The 21,519-nt window shown below is 43.6% G+C and overlaps 1 protein-coding gene across 3 annotated transcripts in view; it reads right to left on the bottom strand.

The window, feature by feature from the left end:
- PLD5 (phospholipase D family member 5) overlaps positions 1–21,519 on the bottom strand; it is a 110,266-nt gene that overhangs the window by 45,609 nt on the left and 43,138 nt on the right. Inside the window, exons 1-2 of one of the 3 annotated variants that reach the window (XM_056853059.1) lie at positions 18,937–19,035; positions 3,054–3,190 (exon numbers count right to left, since the gene is read on the bottom strand). In XM_056853059.1, the coding sequence (XP_056709037.1) occupies positions 3,054–3,190; positions 18,937–18,939 (140 nt within the window). In that variant the 5' untranslated portion in view covers positions 18,940–19,035. Of the gene's footprint in view, positions 1–3,046; positions 3,191–18,936; positions 19,036–21,519 lie in introns of those variants that run through there. The other 2 variants (XM_056853058.1, XM_056853060.1) reach the window with 2 other exon arrangements.

Raw genomic sequence — 21,519 nt, forward strand, 5'->3', positions numbered from 1 at the left:
ATTCCCTGGGGACATGCTAACATCACTTCTGGGTGCACAGGGAGTAATGTCAGTGTGTTGCTGGTGATGTCATCGCTAACAAGGACCCCATCAATGTAAGTCTCCCTGCCAGCCCTGCCTGACAACCCTAAGATTAAAACCACAGCTAAATCTGCCCAAGGAGCCCCGTGGCGCAAAGTGGTAAGCTGCAATACTGCAGTCCAAGCTCCGCTCACGACCTGATTTCGATCCTGATGGAAGTTGGTTTCAGGTAGCTGGCTCAAGGTTGGCTCAGCCTTCCATCCTTCCAAGGTCAGTGAAATGAGGACCCAGCTTGCTGGGGGTAAAGGGAAGATGACTGGGGAAGGCACGGGCGAACCACTCCGTAAACAAAGTCTGCCTAGGAAACGTCGAGATGTGACATCACCCCATGGGTCAGGAATGACCCGGTGCTTGCACAGGGGATCTTTACCTTTTTAAAATCTGCCCAAGCAGTTTACCCCCCACCAAAAGCTCTCTGAAATAAATCTTCCTTGCAGACCTCCCTCACTGCAGCCAATGAAAGTGCCCTCGACACCTACTCTGGCAGGCCACTCTAGTCCAGGGGAATGGACTCACCGCTGAGAAAGCCTACGATCTACCTCTTGCTGAATGGACCATTCAAAAAGGGAAACGTTATAAAGTGATCAACTGATTTTACTTCCAAAACTGGCTCATTATCCTTGATGCTTCTTCAAATCTTTCTTCTTCTTTGATCTTCTTCCAATTTTTTCTCAACTTCTTTTGATCAAAGTTGCATTTCTTTTGATCAAAGTGGCAGGGTTGTATATTGTCTATTTCCCATTTTCAGTATTTCATCTTCTGAATTCCAAGATTCACTATATTCTGGATGTATGATTGAACTCAGTGAAGAACAGTGTCTGCAGTTAAGTCACAATTAGTCCTGGAGTTTTTGTTGCAGATAAAAAAATGAAAGCTTAAAAATCTAGAACTTGCTTGGCTGACATTTCTGAACAAAGTTTGAACATATAGTTGGAGTCTGAGGCTTCAGAGATTTAGCCTTGCCTTATGCATATGGATCAGTTTTGATGAGACTGATGAACAATACATTCAGGATGGACAAGAGGTGATACCTTATTGAACAAGTAAGTAAACTGTGGATTTCACTGCCAGTAGATGTCATGACGGCTACTAGTATACACGACTTCAAAAGGGGCTACATCCACTGTCAGTGATTTCCACAATTTAATTAATTATTGGGGAAAATATTATTGCCTTTTGTCGGTCTTGAATTTATTTCCCATCAGCTTCACTCAAACTTATCCACAGAGAATGACAATGTTCAAAATCACCTCTGCCTGAGTGTGGCTGAATACAAGTGATCCTGCCTGCCAAGTACATAGTAAAATGATAACAATAGATAGCTGAAAAGCCAACCTTAATTACGTAGCACTTAAACGATTCATTTCAGATTTTCAAGACAAATGTTTACAGTCACTTTCTTAACATTCCTCACAACAGTCCTGAAAGTTAGGTCGCTACAAACAGGAAGTTCAGAGGGAAAGCCTTATGTCTTGCCTAAGTGAGGTCTGTAGTTCACAGCTCATAATCAATGCTACTGTGCTACTCCAGCTATATGTAGCTTCTCCTACTTGGCATTTTTATAGATGTGTAACCCGTATGATTATACCTTGCAAACCTTTCTGCATCGTGCTATTCTCCAGCTACAAGCTGTGTATGAGAGGATTTACATATATATTTTTTGGAATGTTAATATTTGTTTGATCATATTTTTGGTGAGAGTAGTTCTTTCTGACTATTCATTGAACTGTTGTAGTTGATGTCTTTGACATTACAGCGAGTTAAGCTTATCGCTCTGGGTACATTGATTTATACATTCTATTTGTACCTATACCGATTTTGTACTAGCATCTATTGGTATAGAGGTGTATTTTTTGTTTATTACCACCTAGAGGTTGGCAACCCTAGACAAACTGCAGCATTTCTTGTTCGATTTTTTTTTGTGGGGGGGGGGTCAAGGTTTGTTCTCGTGGCTCTGTCAACATGCAATGGCTGTAAAGAATCATGAACTGGATTAAAATCTATGTTTTTTTGTGAAGCAGGATTACCCTTTTTCAAGATTACCCTTTTTCAAGAGACATGCTAAATGAATGATTTTAAATGACTGTACTTCAAACTTCTTACCTAAACTTGTAAAAATAGGCAAATTATTTCCTGGCCCTTGACTTAATTCTCCAATAAATTTAATACATGAAAAAATCCAATCTCATCTCACATGATTATGTTAGGGGAAACTGATATGTGGCAGAACTGCAAGACTGCCAACAGCATAAGCTAACTTTCTATATTTCACTTACTGTTCAGTTTCTGCAATGTTCTTTTTGCCTATATTCGTGTGTGAAGCAGAAGATATGAACTGAGGTCCCCGTCCTTGAATCATGCGGAGACTTTCTATGGTGCTTTGGCTGACCCAGAAGAACATTCCCATTGTGACAGAGCTTTTCCCCGAAATGAAGACTGTCAAGACTGCCTTGCTAGCATATTTGTTCATGACTTACATTCTGAAGCTGGTGGATATGGCCATTTTCCCACAAAGACACACACTGAGTTTTTACTTTTAACTACTTCTGCAGGGTTTGGGTGAACGTGGCATTATTCCAATTTAAATTTAAATATAGGCATTATTCCAATTTAAATGGAAATGCTTTAAGCTCATTTGTGAAAACATCAACCAGCATAAATCCATATATGTTGAGTTTAAACAATTTGTCGAGCAGTCTGTCAGATGACAAATTTTATACATTAAAAGTCTGGCACCGAGCAGAGGTTCATTTCTAGCAGTAAGTAGGGTTCTATTTTTAGACTCAAACAGTACAAACATAACTTTCTCACTCCCGTATTGGCCCAGCTAAAGTACTAAACCTCAAATTGCTTATATTCTTATGAAAAGAAGTAGAGAATGCTCCCATCCCAGTTTGTTAGGTTCTGGATTTTTCTATTGCATGATAATAGTCGCCCGCCACAAAAGAGAAATTTCGTTTGTTACCTCTTACCGACAGTTCTTTTGACAGCTCTTTTCTGAAAGCCCGTCCTCATCTTCTCCGACAATATCCACAGCTGAAAATATCAGTGCTACCAGAATGGCAAAGCAGCAAACCAGGGCAAAGATCACAATGCATTTTTGCTGGGACTGAAAGAGATGAAGGAGATTAAAACAAAGATAAAAATGCTAGGCAGTAAAGTGATATTCTGACATTATGCAGTGCCTTTGAATTATTATGAGATACCTTTTGAGTTATTATCATAAATGTCATAAGCATCCTTTATAGTTTTCTGCAGAATGGACAAAATGGAATTATTCAAAGGTTGTAATTAACGCGAACAGAATGTAAGGCAATCTTTATGGTATATACGATGCTGTGTTTATTACATTGTCTTCCAATGTTGTACTGAAATATTCTTCTCATTTTGTAATCAAGTTGTATTGCACTGTTTCTTGTAAGGTTGGATCCAGAGTAAATTTTCCACCAATGGAAGGGAATGCATAATTTCTAACAATTCTCGCTTCCTGCTGCTGACCGCCCCCCCCCCCCGGTTTCCCCTCATGCCATTCCTCTGTGTGTCTGTGCGCGCCGACAAGTCACAGCCCATTTATGTCGACCCTGTAGGGTTTTCAAGGGAAGAGACATTCGGAGGTGGTTTACCATCGCCTGCCTATGCGTGGGCTGAGAGAGTTCTGAGAGAACTGTGACTGACCCAAGGTCACCCAGCTGGCTTCATGTGGAGGAGTGGGGAATCAAACCTGGTCATCCAGATTAGAGTCCACCTCTCTTAACCACTACACCACACTGGCTCTCATGCCATTCCTGAGGGTTTATTTCCCCCCAGGAACAGCATTTCAGTTAGATCAATGGGCAACAGTGCACATGAAGCTGTCTTATACTGAATCAAACCCTTGGTCCATCAAAGTCAGTATTGTCTACTCAGACCAGTAGTGGCTCTCCAGGGTCTCACATCACCTATGCGCCTAGTCCCTTTAACTGGAGATGCTGGGGATTGAACCTGGGACCTTCTGCACGCCAAGCAGGTGCTCTGCCACTGAGCTATGGCCCTTCCCCAAGGGCAAGAGGGAGGCAAGAAAGCTCTGTTCCACTGATGAAAGTGCCTTCTGATAAGATAAATCTTAGTCTGGATCCATCTCATTGTATTACATTGTTCCCTAGTCTTGTAACTCCTAAAGTACTCTCCATATTATAGTAGCTGGAGATCTCCTGCTATTACAACTGATCTCCAGCCGATAGAGATCAGTCCACCTGGAGAAAATGGCCGCTTTGGCAATTGGACTCTATGGCATTGAAGTCCCTCCCCTCCCTAAACCCCGCCTTCCTCAGGCTCCACCCCAAAACCTCCCTAGTTACTGCAGTGTAATTGTTTTTTATTATATTGTTCTTACTGCATTGCTATCAGTTGTAATTTGCCTTTGGTCTCAGAGAGAAAGGTATACTGCAAATGAAGTAAGTAAATAAATAAAAATCAGTTCTGTCTGATCCTGAAATTTATAACAAATTCAGAACACACAAAAGAGGAACATCAAGACTGATAAGAAAAATTAATTGTCCCTTTTTTGCCGTGGTGCCAATGCATATCCTGTATTACTATTTCAACATTATACACAAAAGTGTGGCATGTAACAACAATGATTGTTAATGAAATATGTAAATAACCTTAACTTTAATTCACTAATGGAGTAGCATGCAATAAACATAAAGGCATACGAAGAATACCTTCTGCATGTTCAGCAATGGAAATAGATACACTGTGTTAATAAATGCTATCTATAAAAACAAAATCAAGTATTGATTGTAAGTGTACTTCAAAATGTTATTTTTTCTCCTTCTACAAGATTTCTAAGGGCTATACCATGTGCATATAAGTTGGTTCTGAATGTAGAGACCTCCCTTCTCCACTTGTTCCACCCTAGGGTTGCCACCCTCCAGGTACTAGCTGAAGATCTCCTGCTATTACAACTGATCTCCAGCCGATAGAGAGCAGTTCCCCTGGAGAAAATGACTGCTTTGGCAATTGGACTCTATGGCATTGAAGTCCCTCCCCTCCCCAAACCCCGCCCTCCCCAGGCTCCCCCCAAAAAATCTCCCACCGGTGGCGGAGAGGGACCTGGCAACCCTATTCCATCCCCATGTAAAAACTGCAAGATTTATCAAAGCACATAAAATCCACATCTCTGACCTAACCAAGACACCACACAGTTCACCTGAGTGACTGGCTATTACATGACCTCTGCAACTTTTCCTAGAGAGAGGCTTCCAGGGGAAGGAAAGTAGTAGGGAAAGCAGAGAGCCAGTGTGGTTTAGTGGTTAGAGCCGTGTTGGCGAACCGTGTTGGTAGCCCTCTCTGCTGGCACACGTGGCTCCCACCCCCTTCCCTGCACTTCCCGCCGCCCAGCTGGGCGGCGGGGGCTTTGAACCGCGCCAACCGTGCTGCGCTGCTGCTCGGAGCGGTTCAAAGCTCCAGCCCCCTTTGCTGCACTCCCCGCCGCCCAGCTGGGTGGCAGGGGCTTTGAACCACGCTGCACTACTGCGCAGAGCGATTAAAAACTCCCGCCCCCTTTCCTGCACTCCCCGCCGCCCAGCTGGGCGGCAGGGGCTTTGAACCACGCCGCCGCGCAGAGCGGTTCAAAGCTCCCGCTTCCTTCCCTGCACAAAGTGTTGGCACTTTGCAATAAATAAGTAGGTTTTGGGTTGCAGTTTGGGCACTCAGTCTGTAAAAGGTTCGCCATCACTGGGTTAGAGTGTCAGACTGGGATCTGGGAGACCCAGATTTAAATCCCCACTCTGCCATGGAAGCTTGCTGGATGGCCTGGGGCCTATCATTCACTCTCAGCCTAATCTATCTCATGGGGTTGTTTTGAGGATAGGGTTGCCAACCCCCAGGAACTAGCTGGAGATCTCCTGCTATTACAACTGATCTTCAGCCGACAGAGATCAGTTCCCCTGGAGAACATGGCTGCTTTGGCAATTGGACTCTATGGCATTGAAGTCCCTCCCCTCCCTAAACTCCACCCTCTTCAGGCTCTGCCCCCAAACTTCCCGCCGTTGGCGAAGAGGGACCTGGCAACCCTATTTGAGGATAAAATTGAGGAGAATGATATAAGGTGCTTTAATCACTGTTGGGGGGGAAAGTGGCGTATAAAGGTGGGGGTAGATAAAAGAAATATTGGTCTGTGAGTGGGAAGGAGAGAACGATGCAGGAAAAAGGGAGAGGATACAGCTGCTTCTAGAAGGAGCGAAAGAGGAAATAGTGGGTAGGGGATAGTGGGGGAAATGAAGTGACCCACACAAGTAATCGCAGGTTTCCTCCTGCTATTTTTTTTTAAACTAGGGTGAGAGCTGGATCAAGGCATCTGTTTATACATGAGGAAACCTTTCATTTCATATACTCACAGCATACCCAGGTTTTTTTTCCTGTTTTGTTACAAATAATTCTTGCTCTGAAAAATGCTTCCATTCTTAATAAATGCAAACACAATTTATAATTTAGGTGGCTTTGTGCTGCCAGATGTGGATGTGAATTGAAAGTACATTACTTTCAGTAATACTCCAAAGACAAATTTATTCTACAGAATTTTTAAACTGCAGCATTGTCGATTCCACAGCATGAGACGTAGCAGGCATCAGAATGGAAATAGGGATTTCAGAACTGAATGTTGGTCTCATCTCCTGACCCTTAGAGTTACTTTGCTAAGAGACTGCAGAAGATCACAGAAATAAGCGCAAGGTCTCTGCAGCAAACTGAGAGTCCAATTTCCTGCAGCGACAGCTAATAAAATCCTTTGTGATTTTGTTGTTTCATTCTTAGATTTCCCTTTAAAAATGTATGATACAAACAGTTGCAGTGAATAGAGAGGCTGGGCAGAAACAGAACTTTTGCACACAAATGCACACAAGTTGTACTCCCATTCACTTATATGCATTTGTCATACAAGCACAATTGAGATTTCAAGAATAACTGATACATACATGTGGGGGAAATGTTAATTTAAAGAAAACTTTTATGGCTAATAGTATCTTGTTTACACATGGTCAACATTTGTTGGCTTGGTATTTTTTCCACTGAGGGTTGATATGAATAAGGCAATAGAGTAAACTAGAGTAAAACCGGAAGTGACGTCATTGCGTGTGTACATGATTGCCGCTCCAGAGCTGCTGGGTGGATTGGCGGGCAATTGCCCGTCAGAACCATCCACCTGGCAACCCTAGTCTCATGCGATAAAGGAAACAAAGAAAATTACTTTCCAAAGTGATTCTTTTGACAACATCACACTCATCTCATTTCACTCTAAAGAATAAGGACAAAATTTAGTATTGTTTCCTGCCTTTCCCTAAATGCTGATTCTTTATTGGGGGTTGTGGAATAATCTCTGAGTAGTCTTCAGTTTCTGCTGTGTATTCTGCAAATAAACCTTCAGTTATCAAAAAAAAATGCATGGACACATTATTCATAGAATAATAAACTTATAAAATTATTCATGAAATATGAATATTTTAAAGAGTAAGGTCAAACACATAAAGGTGAAATAACTCAACCCTAAAAACAAATCAAATAGGTTTTCATAATTAACTCTTTTTGGCTATCTGATTTGTTTTTAGTGTTGCGTTTTCCCCCTTTTGTTTTTTACACTATTTGATTTGATTTTCAAGAGTAAGAAAATGAAATGAAAAGGGCCATCTAGTCCAGTATTCTGTTTTCAAAAACAGATAGATGTATTTAGATCATAACCTAAAACTGTTCCATTTCAAGCCGAGCCACCCCTATTTTTAGAACCCTATCTGGAGGGAAATCCTACCCTCTAAACATTTTCCTGATAGTATATCAGCATTTTCTTGTAGTACAGTTGAAGCAGAAACTTAATGAGGCAAGGAAAGAAGCTCACATGCAATTTATTATTTTCTAATTAATTTTATTAATTTCCCCTCTGAACTTGCCTTCTCCAAAGACGTGCAGAGTAATCCTGAAGGGGGGAGTAGTTGGGTGACCGCCGGAGATGGCGCCACTGCGCTGCCTCCTACGAGACTTCCCAGGCCGTAAATAAAAGTAAAAACTCCCATTTAAATAAAAAAAAAATTGTGAAACTCCCCCATTAAGTTTCACAGGGCTACTACAGATATTTTGCAGGCATAACTCAATGCTTGCAAAATGGTGCGTTCCCAGGGCAAAAAGGCTTTGGAAGCTGCCGAAAGGGAACACCCCAGGAATGCCCCCCCCCAGATGCCGGCATGGGCAGTCCTGCTGGAAAAATGCTGCCGGGAAGGTTGCGCCGGTGCACGAGGCTCACGCTGCCACATCACTCCCTGGAACTGGCGTAAGTCGCCCTGCGCTGGCGTTCATGTCACTTTGGATGGCACAAGTCTGGAGACCAAGGCCTATGAGGAAAGACTGAAGGAGCTGGGGATGTTTAGCCTGAAGAGGAGAAGACTGAGAGGGGATATGATAACCATCTTCAAGTACTTGAAGGGCTGTCATATAGAGGATGGTGCTGAGTTGTTTTCTGTTGCTCAAGAAGGTCGGACCAGAACCAACGGGTTGAAATTAAATCAAAAGAGTTTCCGTCTAGACATTAGGAAGAATTTTCTAACCGTTAGAGCAGTTCCTCAGTGGAATAGGCTTTCTCGAGAGGTGGTAAGCTCTCCTTCCCTGGAGGTTTTTAAGAAGAGATTAGATGGCCATCTGTCAGCAATGCTGATTCTGTGACCTTAGACAGATGATGAGAGGGAGGGCATCTTGGCCATCTTCTGGTCACTAGGGGTGTGGAGGGGGGAGGTAGTTGTGAATTTCCTGCATTGTTTAGAGGGTTGGACTTGATGGCCCTGGTGGTCCCTTCCAACTCTATGATTCTATGATTCTAAGTGGCACAGATGCCAGCATTGGGGTCGCGCTGGATCCTAAAAGGCCCCGCCCCCCCCCTTTAGGATCGCAAGGTTAATATTATAGAATCCTCACAAAATGGCTGCTCAGTGTTGTTCTTACTTTACTTTATCTGCATATCTGTCGTAAGGGCTTGGGAGGAATAGGTTTAAGCAGAGACTGGAAGACCATCTTCTGGGGATATTGTAGTTGTAGACTGCCTGCATTGGCAGCAGGTAACTTGGACTAGATAACCTTCTCTGACCTTATGATTCTTTAGGTGCAACAGGAGAGAGCAGATCTGCCCTTAAAACAAAAACACATAATTTTTTCCTAACTTGATAAAACATTTCAGAATAAATCTACCAGGAAATTTCATGTACACTGTGTGAACCCTCTCATATATAACAACACTGATAATATCTGTTTTGATGCATGTACATGCAGGGGGACCCACATAAAAGATCATACCTCTTTTCATAGAAGTAATATTTCTAGGTGAAAACTGTAATGTGTGTTCCCTTAGAGGAAAATTATCAGGTCTTAAATGGATCTGAACTCATGGCTTGACTCTCTTCTCCCAGCCTTCACTGCCAACAGCTTCTCAGTTCTCTAAGGCCATTTATACATGGGAGGTTTTGCTTTGGATTTGCCACTCTCTAGATGCACATTTTCCCCATCCAAATTCTCAAAACTCTGCATGGGGGCTTATTGTTGAGTTTTGAGAATTTGGGTGGGGGAAAAGTGCATCTAGAGAGCTGTATTTTTTTTTTTCTTGCCCTTGAAATAGATTACGGTAAAAGTGCCCCTTCAGAGCTACAAAGATGATCCTTTGGAAGTTCAAATATTCCATTAGCCTACAATAAGATAAGTGTGTGCAGTTGCCATAAATAGTATTACAGTTAGGCTCATTCCACATTGAATCCGTTAGCAATCTTTTTAACCTTTAATCACCCTTCTACGTTATCTTTATTTTAGGAACACGAACTGGAACAACAAGTTTGACTGGCATTCCTTTTAGCTACACATCCTGCCTCATGCAGTGACCAGCGCCATTGTCTTTGACTTTTTTAAATCACGAGGCAATTACAGAACAATTTGTATACCATAGTTTTGAAGGGCTTCAGCACATAATGACCACAGATCAATGGAGCCTCGAGAACTTGCTTGTAGGGGCCCCTAGATCTGATAACTGTCATTTCTGTTTAAGGAAGAGCTAGCACAGGCAGGGGAAGCTTTTCTTACCATCTCAGATAGCCCTTTTCAAGACCTTCTGCCCCAAAGGTTATAAAGTGTGGGCAAATAACAGGCACCCCTATATGTGCACACATCTCATTTCCAATACAAACTGGGGTGCTTTTAAATACAATCCCAGGATATACAGGTATCCCAGTGATAGGGTTGCCAACCTCCAGGTACTAGCTGGAGATCTCCTGCTATTACGACCTATCTCCAGGCAACAGAGATCAGTTCCCCTGGAGCAACCGGTCGCTTTAGCAATTGGACTCTATGGCATTGAAGTCCCTCCCCTCCCCAAACCCTGCTCTCCCCAGGCTCCGCCCAAAAAACCTCCTGCAGGTAGTGGAGAGGGGCCTGGCAACCCTACCCAGTGATAATATGAATATTATTGTAGGAGATCTAGTGAAACCAGAAAATAATCAATAACACTGGCACCATTTTGATTTTTAAAAAGTAAAGTCTCCATTAGGGTCGACCCGCGATCTTCCATTTACTATTATTATTAGGTTTCTCTGGATGGCAAATTGGGCCAGGCTTAAGCTGGCAGTTAGTTACCGAGCCCCTAAAAGTTCTAGTGTACCATAGGGAACTTAGGAAGGATTCATCAGAGTTCCCTATAAGATTTTGAAATATGATAATATGAAAGGTATTCTTTTCAGAGTTTAATAAAAAAATCTTTATACCAGCAATGGCTTAAAATATAGCACAGCTTTCCTGTTCTAGCATCTATTCTTCGGTAGATAAACAAAACTCTCAGAATAGTGAAACCAAATCAGCTTTAAATCCAAGCCATCACCATGGCTCAACAATTTCCATGCGCCCACTCACCCGGGAGATTACGTACCGGCTGTTAGCACTGTTGAACAGCACTTATGGAGAGGTGTTTGATCTTCAGATCAGTTCCCCTGGAGCAACCGGTAGCTTTAGCAATTGGACTCTATGGCATTGAAGTCCCTCCCCTCTCCAAACCCTGCCCTCCTCAAGCTCCACCCAAAATCTCCAGGTATTTCCCAACCCAGAGCTGGCAACCTTAATTTTACAGTATCAAGAACTTCAGAAAGAAAGTTTCAAGAAAAGTGGTTAAATGACTAGTGACCGACTTGAGTGGCCCATTCAGGCCGGAAATTATTAAAACAGGCAAAAAGTCACTTCAACATAAAAAATGCACTGCAGCAATCTAGGCACAAACAGCCCCAGAATCTCTTGCGCAGTATGTTAAAAACAGTGGTGAACAATGCTGGATCATTTGAGAATCATTTTCACTGTAGCATCCAATACTGCTTTAAAAAAAAAAGCCTCTCAGATGCTGAAAAAGTCTTGGTATTGGTAGATAAATGGAACGTCAAAGTAAGAGACAACTATAATAATCACAAAAGGCGCAAAAACGCATTGCATAGAGCAGCTGTGATACAAAAGGAACTGATTTCGCAAACTTCAGGAGCAGAACAGTGTAAGCTTACTGCTGGATCTATCGACTGATAAAGCAAGCATGGAGGCATTGATATTGTATGCAAGCTACATTAAGGGCAAAGAAGTCTTGTTATTATCCTTCCTCTTGAGACTACCACTGCAGGCGGATATTTGAAAGTCACCGAAAATGGCTAGGGCTCTCAAACTGGCCATTTTCCCTATAAAATGTGGAATATGATTTCCTCTTCATCGCATCTGATGAAGTGAGCCCTGACTTATGACAGCTCATGCTGGAATAAATGCTGTTAGTCGTTAAGGCATCGCTGGACTTCTGTTTTATTTTGCTGTAACAGATTACACAGCTACCCCTCTCAAACTGTCTTCTGATCACCCAGCAGTATGAGGGCCCATGGGGCAGCTACTATGAATCAGGCAGAAAATGGAATGGTGCAGAAAGTATGTCTAAATAGGCTTCATCTGAAAGCAAGCACTGTACTTCACACAGATTAAACCTGAGTATATTAAGTGCTGTGGAAAATCATCATCCTCTCAAAGGGCTAAATTTTGAACTAGTAATCTGCTACAATTTTTTTACCAACATTCACCAAATAGAATGTGCCAATGAAGATTGTGGCAGAAGTCCTGGAGAGTCAACTGCTGACTTTTCAGTACTTTCACACCATAAAGTTGGTCACTAGTCCAACCCTCTGCACAATGCCGGAATTTCATAACTACCTCCCCCCACCACACACACACACACACCCAGTGACCCCTACTATATGCCCAAAAGATGGGGGGAACCCTCCAGGATCCGTGGCCAATCTGGCCTGGAGGGAAATTGCTTCCTGACCTCAAAGTGGCGATCAGCATTACCTTGGGCATGTAAGAAAGGGCCACAAGAGCCAAGCACAAACGCAACCCTTCCTGACCTCCCTCTCATGATCTGCCTAAATTCACAGAATCAGCATTGTTCTTCTACTTCACGTTCTTCTATTTCATGTTCTTCTATTTCAAGAAAAGCCCCAAAAGACACATGAACTTTCATATGCACCTCCAGCTACTACGAAGGATGGAAATACTTTTTGTAAAATTAGCTTAGCAATCTTTCACAGTTTAGTTAAATACATAACTTCCTTTTTTTAAGTGTGGCATCACAGGATAATTGAAATAAACTATTAATCTTCATGTGAGAAGGTGGTGGACAGCCCTACAAACTTAAAAGTTAGGCTTAGAAGGTTGTAAGTCTCCTTAGGAGTGCACTGTTGGACACAAAAGTATCAGGCAATTCTGAACAATGAAAAAACATATTACAAGAGCAATACTTGTGTAACTGAGAAGCTTTATAATCTCTTGAGTGATCGGGCAACATTTTTTCACACTTCCTACCTGCTGAAGAGGACACTGTTATGACTGAGATGTGCATTTTCCAGCATTTCAGTATTTAGACTTAAAGTTGCCATACGTCTAAGGGCCACACGGCAAGATATCCAGAAGTATTTATTCATGTGCCTGCTCATACATGTATAGAGCAAGGTCAATAGTACAGATGATGGGAAATAACCCATTCCCCCCTCTGTATTCTTAATTTCCCTGCACTCGATTACTGTATTTTTTCTCCCAGCCCTTCTCTGACACAGTAAGTAAGCCAGATCAAAGAGGATGCTTGAAAACATTGAAGAAAAACAAGGTAAGGAAGGGCCGGGACTGGAATAGCTCCCCTTGCCTGCAGGCTGCAAAAAGGCCACATCCATTTATTTAGGGTTGCCAGCTCTGGGTTGGGAAATACCTGGAGATTTTAGGGGTGGAGCCTGAGGAGGGTGGGGGATGGGGAGGGGAGGGACTTTGACGGGGTATGATGCCATAAAGTTAGGGTAGCCAATCTCCAGGTGGTGGCTGGAGATCTCCCACTATTATAACTGATTTCCAGACAATAGAGATCAGTTCACCTGAAGAGAAGGGCCCCTTTGGAAGGTGGACTCTGTGGCATTATACCCCTTTGAAATCCCTCCCTAAGGATGTCAGTGGGATATAATGCCATAGGGTTGCTAGCTCCGGGTTGGGAAATACCTGGAGACTTGGGGTGGAACCTGAGAAGGGCAGGGTTTGGTGAGGGGAGGGACTTCAATGGGTTATAATGCCATTAAACCCACCTTCCAAAGTGACTATTTTCTCCAGGTGAACTGATCTCTGTCACCTGGAGATCAGTTGTAATAGCAGGTGATCCCTATCCACCACCTGGAGACTGGCAACCCTTCCAAAGGCTACCTTCCAAAGCGGCCATTTTCTCCACGTGAGCTGATCTCTGTTGCCTGGAGATCAGTCATAGTTGCGGGAGATCTCCAGCCACCAACTGGAGGTTGGCAACCCTACATCTACCAACGGTTTACACTTGAACCGGTAGGCTTGATGACGTTTATTATTTAACTGCCTTTTGTTTCGACGTTGTGTGCTGCAACTATCTCATTTAGAAATGCAGGCTCCAAAGTAAAAACGGAGGCATTCATTACAGCAACATGGAGACCTCGCCATCCAATTCGTAGCTGAAATACTTTGCACAAGTAGTTTAAAATATGCACGGCAAATTGTGATCACAACTGATCTCAGCCTTTCAAATTACAAAGAGAATTGAGTCTCACCCACAGTTGGAACTGGGAGGTGTTCTTACACCTTGCACTTATTGGCCCCAGTCTCTGCTATTATTCTTTCTCGTGTACCCTAAGAGTGGAGGTAAGAGGAGCCCCGGCACCACGGGCTAAGTATTGGTTGCCCTAGCAACTCTCTATATTCTCAGAGTACCACAATGCAAACTTGATTCCACTAGGAAAACTAGGAAAGGCAACAAAGAACGGATCTGTGCAACAGAATTGTTATTTTGAAAGGTATGTCATTTCAGAACTCAATTTCTAACTATAAACATTTTTGTTCTCAGGCAGCCGTCTTTATTGAACCCTGGAGAACAAGTACTAGAGCTTATTATGCTGCACTGCTTTAACTTTTTTATAACTCATTATGAGACAAATCATAAAGAGGGGAAAAGAAGAGCTTCTCATGTCTTATTGAGCCTTGAATCTCAGTGAGAAAGGCAGACTTTTTACAGAAAACTGTATATTATATATCAAAATGTCACAGTTTTTCCTGTGGGATGCTCACAGAGTAACTTGCGAGAAGATGACATCATTGATAAGGCTGGATCCTATGAATCAGGAGCAGGCAAAAGCAGATCTTTCCCACCTTCCCGTTCCTCCAGCATTTTCCTGTGACCACTAAAAATAGGGTTACCGGCTCCGGGTTGGGAAATACCTGGAGATTTGGGGGGTGGAGCCTGAGGAGAATGGGGCTTGGGGAGGGGAGGGACTTGGGGAGTGGGGTATAATGCCATAGAGTCCACTTTACAAAGCGGCCATTTTCTCCAGGTGAACTGAGCTCTGTCACCTGGAGATCAGTTGTAATAGCAGGAGATCGCCAACTACCACCTGGAGGATGGCAGCCCTAACTGAAAAGCTGACAGTGATGATAAGCAACTAATGGACTTTACATTGTATGGTCCATGCGGCCTGAAATGAGGAAGGGGGACTTGCCAAAATCACCTTCTCCTAGGGTTGCCAGGTCCCTCTTTGCCACCAATGGGAGGTTTTTGGGGCGGAGCCTGAGGAAAGCGCTGTTTAGGGAGAGGAGGGACTTCAATGCCATAGAGTCCAGTTGCCATAGCGGCCATTTTCTCCAGGTGAACTGATCTCTATCGGCTGGAGGTCAGTTGTAATAGCAGGAGATCTCCTGCTACTACCTGGAGGTTGACAACCCTACCTCCTCCTGCTAACTGAGCTAGCTCAGCAGAACAAGCCCTTTGCTAGGGGAAGTGGGAGAAGATGACTCCGCTGCAAGAGGCTCCAACTCATTTTGATTTTGCTGTGAACAGTCTAGTAACACACTCTACATTTTTCATGGTGCAGTCTATTTTTCAGCCCATGGGCTACTTTTGATATGATTCAGCTGCCATAAGGATCCTTTTGGAATTACTCGTGTAGAGTCGCATAAAATATCTGTTCAGAATATTTATCATGGATATAAATCTCAGGAATAACGCTCTTGAGGTCCTCATGGTTCTGCATGGAAAATACTCAATCTGGGCTCACTGTTACATACGCCATAGAGCAGCTAATTCTTCTTTCAGCATGCAATCCATTTCTCATTCTGTTGTTCTAGCATCTAGAGTAGATTGTTTCTTGACATCCTATTCTCCTTTTTAAAAAAACATTTTATACTTATGCGACAATCAACCAAGACAGGAGTGCCAAAATAATTTAACAATTTGAAATAATTGGGAATTTCCTCACTATATCTTACAAGTGCAGGAGGCATCCCATTTTCCCCTCCCTCACTATTTCCTCTTTCCCTTTCCTCTCCTCTTTCCTCCTTATCCTCTTTTCTTTTCCTGCCTCATTTTCTTCTCAGCCATTCATGCATCTACCTTTTATCTGCCTCCCATCTTCAGCTATGTTTATTATTTATTTACTTCATTCACCTTACTCCGCAGTGGGGACCAAAGCAGCTTACATCATTCTCCTCCTTTTTATCTACACAACAACCCTGTGGCCCAAAATCACCCAGTGAGCTTCCACAGCAAGATGGGGTTCAAACCTGGGTCTCCTCCTCTGATACTTTAACCACTGCACCATGCATAGGGCGGCTGCTGTTGAAGAGTAGCAAGCAGCCAGCCCTAGTTGAGTCATGCAAGTTGTGTGGTATCAAGTCACCCAGAGGTTTCTGCCAGTCCTAGGGTTACCAGCTTCCAGGTGGGACCTCGAGATCTCCTAGCATTACCACTGAACTCCAGACAACAGAGATCTGTCCCCCTGGAGGAAAATTATTGCTTTGGAGGGTGGACTCTATGGCATTATATATGGCTGAGGCTCCTCCCCAAACCCTGCCCTCCTCAGATTTCATCCCAAAATCTCCAGGAATTTTCCAACCTGGAGCTGGCAACCTTAGCCCAGGCTTGGCCCTGATTAGTCTACCCTCAAAGGCCAAAACATCCCTGGTAAGGACCCGGCTCCCTCCCCCTATATTTTATTCACAGAAGCCAAGCAGAAATCAGGCCTGGAATGTTGTGGTTGCCTAGCAACTGCCACTGAGGGAATTATTGCTTAAAGCTACATGAGCTCCTTTTATCATTTGGATTTTTGGGGGGGAGGACCCAATGTTGTTATTGTTGTTTAGATTTCACATTTTTCTGCAAACTTGGGACATTTTTTCAAGTTTGTGGAAAGATCTGTCTTGTTTGTTCACAGCTCCAGTCACCAGATTTAAGTATCCTAAGTTTTGGCCAACTTTGATATTAGTATATAGACAAGTGGGGGCATGCAAAACTTGCCATCTCCCCCTCATGGGGGGAAGGCATCTCTTCCTCATGGGGGGGGATGTCGATCCCACTTATGGGGCATGGAATCCCATCTCTCCCTCGAGAGGAGGTAATCCTCTGGACAGGCATGGCTCTCTGTGGTGGGGATGGCCGCCACGGCAGAGAGCTGGGCCCAGCCATCTCTGGAGTGGCCTGAGGCTCCTGCCATGCGGCTGCACAGTCTGGGAGCCAATTCCAGCATCTGTTGCCACCACGGTCTGGCCTAGCGGCTAACCCTGGCTCTCTGTGGTGATAGCCACTACCATTTTTAAAATGGCAGGGGGCTTTAAACCCATCTTTTTAATTTCAGATTTTTCTGTAGACCTAGGGAGTCCCGTAAGTCTGCAGAAAAATCTGTTGGGGGTGAGTGAGTCCCCTGTCTGCGGATAAGTATCCGCAGGCAGGGGGCATACTTTGGAATTAGATATGTAGATAGTATTTTGTAATGCATGTGCAAAAAAAATCAGTTAAATTCTGACTCAGCCTTCCACCCTTCCGAGGTCGATAAAATGAGTACCCAGCTTGCTGGGGGTAAAAGGAAGATGACTGGGGAAGGCACTGGCAAACCACCCCGTAAACAAAGTCTGCCTAGGAAACTTCGGGATGTGACATCACCCCATGGGTCAGGAATGATCTGGTGCTTGCACAGGGGACCTTTACCTTTAAATTCTGGCGTGGAAATAAAAATATAAAATTTAAACCCTTAGTTATGAAACACCCTCTGTTCATTCTTCACTCAGAATCAACAGTTTAAGGGCTTAAGTTCTGACAAAACAACATGCTGGAACATCAGCAACCTTTTTAGTCTGTTATTGATTTCTTTGCTTGTGCTACATGCTATAAGAATTATTCTTGACCTCAGTCATACCTTGTCATTTACAAGCTAAGGCAGGATTTGGGGAGGGGCATCACATTTCTCATTTCTGTTGAAAACACACTTGAAAGTATGTGCGCATGTTCGTGTTCTATCTTTCTTGCTCCAAATTAAAAACTTGTCAAAATCAAAATTTTTTTGAAAGACCTGTTTTTTGTGGGCTGTATAACACAACTTGCTCAGATTTATTTATTTTTTAAATAAATGGTCACAATTTCTTCTTTAATTTAAATTACAACACTTCATACATTACAAGTCAAAAAGGCTCCTTACAGCTGTTTATCCTTCTTTTTCCTTGGTGCGCTCATTATTTCCATCATTCTTTTAACCTTTTATTCACATAAATAGTTAAAACGAAGGGCTTCGTTCTCATACATTGACTTCTGGGTTTAGTCGAGCAATCCTGGCTATTCTTTTTCCCGTTAAGGTGGATCCAAATGCTAATAGTCAAGGCTGTGCAGTTTTCCTTTTCCTGCCCCTAGTAGTTATTTAACATCTAACAACATGATGCTTTAATTACAACAAAACGAAAACACAAAGGTTAACATCTCCTGCTGTGTGGAAGACACAAGACGGCGATTTTAATGCATATATCTAAAACAGCATTTTTTCTGCTTACTGGAATATTTTGCTGTAGTTCTTAAAAAGGAGGGAGCAAACAGCAAAGGCACAGGCGTTTTATACATATGCTGCTGTTGAGCCACTAGAAGCAATTCTGCATCTGCCCTGTTCTTGGAGCACTTCTTTTATTTACATCTGAATGCACACAACTGCCCCTGACTAGGCTATTGTAAACATGAACACAACTTCCCTTCTTGATCAATATTGACAGCAAACATTCACCATTTCATCAGCAGCCTCACAGTCAAAAGGTTCTAGTTAAACTGCACAGTGTTATCAGAGCCAATGATATTTGCCACCAACTTGCCTTTCGTTCCTAGCAAAATACTGACACTATTGTTAGTCACTTGCAGCCTGATCGCAATATTGCGCTGCTGCCTCTTCCTCGTCAGGTTTCATGCATCATTTCCATTTCCAAGCAGCAATATTTTTTCCTGAATCTGATAAAAAAATATATATCAGAGCTTCTTACCATTCTGATCCTGTACTGTTAAGCAGTGCCAAAGGAGCTGTGGCGGTAGCACTGCTTACGGGAGACACCAGAGGCGTCGGAGGAAGGTTTTGTGTGTGGGAACTGTATCACCGCTGCTTACATATTAGTCAGTCAAACGCTAGCCTTGAAGCTTTGGAAATCATCAGCCAATCCAGGCAAGGAAAAAGGAGGGCTTGCAACAACGAGCCAACATAGCTTCCCCCCCCCCCCCAAAAAAAGATGCATGTTATCCCAGGTACATTTTCTATGGAGTAGAAAACAAAACCCTCTTTATTCCAAAAGGATTCCTGTTTTGGGGATAGACTAACGGGCATTGTGCAGATGTTCACTATGCTATATAACATACAAAGGTCTGCCCAGCTACCTGAATCCTGACTTGCCATACTCTGTGATTCCAGTCATGGGTTGCTCCTAAACCCCCAGTGCCTATAACTCAGAAAACGGAATGGCTCATGCTGCAGGCAAATGTGCTTCAACATGCTGGCAGGAAAAAAAAAGATTCCCTTTTCTTTGCAACATGCTTCAGTTTCAGATACATAAATATATCTCTCAGGACAAATGCAAGCAATTAGATGACTCAGAAATTTAAGGGAATAATAGAAAACCTTAATGCTAAACAACTTTGGATGCAATTCTCTGCTTTTGCTGTGAGACAGCGTGCTAGCTGGAAAAAAGCCAAATGGCATTGTGAGCATATATCACATTTCTCCTCTGGAAAGCTCAGAGTCAGCTATGTGCCTGATGTATACAGGAAGAGTCTGGGTGCAAAACAATAGCCTTATACCACGTGGAAATGTGAAGAGTGGGTTATTTTAAAAGGCGAGAAGACTGCAAAGCAGCAGGCTTACATAAACGGATCTTGCACATTTATGACGAAAGCATATGGAAGGCACAATGGGACAGCAAGAATGGTTTCATTCTCCCTGTTCACCTGTACCTTGCCCTTATCATAACTACATGCAATATATGCATACCTGCGAATGAACGTAGGCAAGGATTGTGACTGTTTGTTGTCCTTAGCGGATTGATCAACAGCCTTTGATACTGTGGATACTCAACATCTTGTTGAGAGTTTGGAGGTAGAAATAAGGATTAAAAGGGTGTGCTTTGGAATGGTTTAAATCATTCCTTATGGGAAGGATTCAGAAGGTTGCTGTTGAAGACCAGTTGTCACTGGCGTGGGACTTGCCTTTTGTTACTGTCAGGCATTTGGCAGAACGTGCACGTCATAGCCTTTCTGCAGACCCTTAATGGTCTTGGACCTAGATTCCTGCAGGGCCACCTGCTAGGTGCTGCCACCACAGCTTCACTCATCTAAACAAAATCTTCAGAAGGTGGCACTAGGGTTGCCAACTTCCAGGTGGTGGCTGGAGATCTCCTGCTATTACAACAGGTCTCCAGGTGATGGACGACGAAGAAGAAGAGTTGGTTTTTATATGCCGACTTTCTCTACCACTCAAACAAGCTTACAATAACCTTCCCTTCCCCTCCCCACAACAGACACCCTGTGAGGTGAGTGAGGCGGAGAGAGAGTGACTTGCCCAAGGTCACCCAGCTGGCTTCATGTGTAGGAGTGGGGAAACGAATCCAGCTCACCAGATTAGCCTCCGCCGCTCATGTGGAGGAGTGGGGAATCAAACCCGGTTCTCCAGATAAGACTCCACTGCTCCAAACCACCGCTCTCAACCACTATACCATGCTGGCTCTAATCAGTTCCCCTGGAGAAATTGCTGCTTTGGCAATTGGAATATAAATGGCATTGAAGTCCCTCCCTTCTCCAAATCCTGCCCTCCTCAGACTCCACCCCAAAAATCTCCAGGTATTTCCCAACCTGGAGCTGGCAACGTTAGGCGGCGCCCTACAAATGGGTAAGATCTGCAATTGCCTGTTCACACGCATTCTCAGTGGCAGCTCCCACCTTGTGGAAAATCCTACCTGAGGAGGTCAGGAAGGCCACAGGTGGGCTGGGAAGAAAAACTGCCCAGAAAAGGGGGCCTGTCCTCACCCCCCTCAAAGGAGGGAGGGAGAGAATCTGTGTCATCAGCCCCATGCTGTGTGAGTCTCAGCCAGGTGTCTCCTTCACTACATGGGGCTTGTCTAGGCATCGCCTTCCCCACCACAAGACTCAGCTGGGTCACATGCCTCGTTCCCTGCCCAACATAGGGCTTTAGCTGCTGGCCTGCAGTGGCAGCAACTGCCCCCCATCCCACATGGGGCAAGAGCCTCCCCTTGACAATGGTGGCCCCAGCAGGTCAATGGTCCACTTGGACTTTTCCTAGCGGCCTTAATTGCCAATCTGCCCCGGGAAAGCCCCCACACTTCTGTCATTTTGTAGAATGTACATAACAAAAAGGATTCAGGAGAGCATTTTTATGAATGGATTAGAACTGTTGTACGATGGAATGACTCAGGAGGTCACTTTTATAAGGGAATAGGATTTGAGTCTATCGCGATGCATATTGTACCTCTCATCTTCCTTTTACTGCACTGTCTCCTCCCTTTGCATTCCACATTCTGCATTGTGGCACATCATGCCTTAGGCAATTTTTTGTTGCCATAGAT

Source organism: Euleptes europaea, chromosome 7 (assembly GCF_029931775.1).
Source record: "Euleptes europaea isolate rEulEur1 chromosome 7, rEulEur1.hap1, whole genome shotgun sequence".
In the NCBI taxonomy this organism is placed as follows: Eukaryota; Metazoa; Chordata; class Lepidosauria; order Squamata; family Sphaerodactylidae; genus Euleptes; species Euleptes europaea.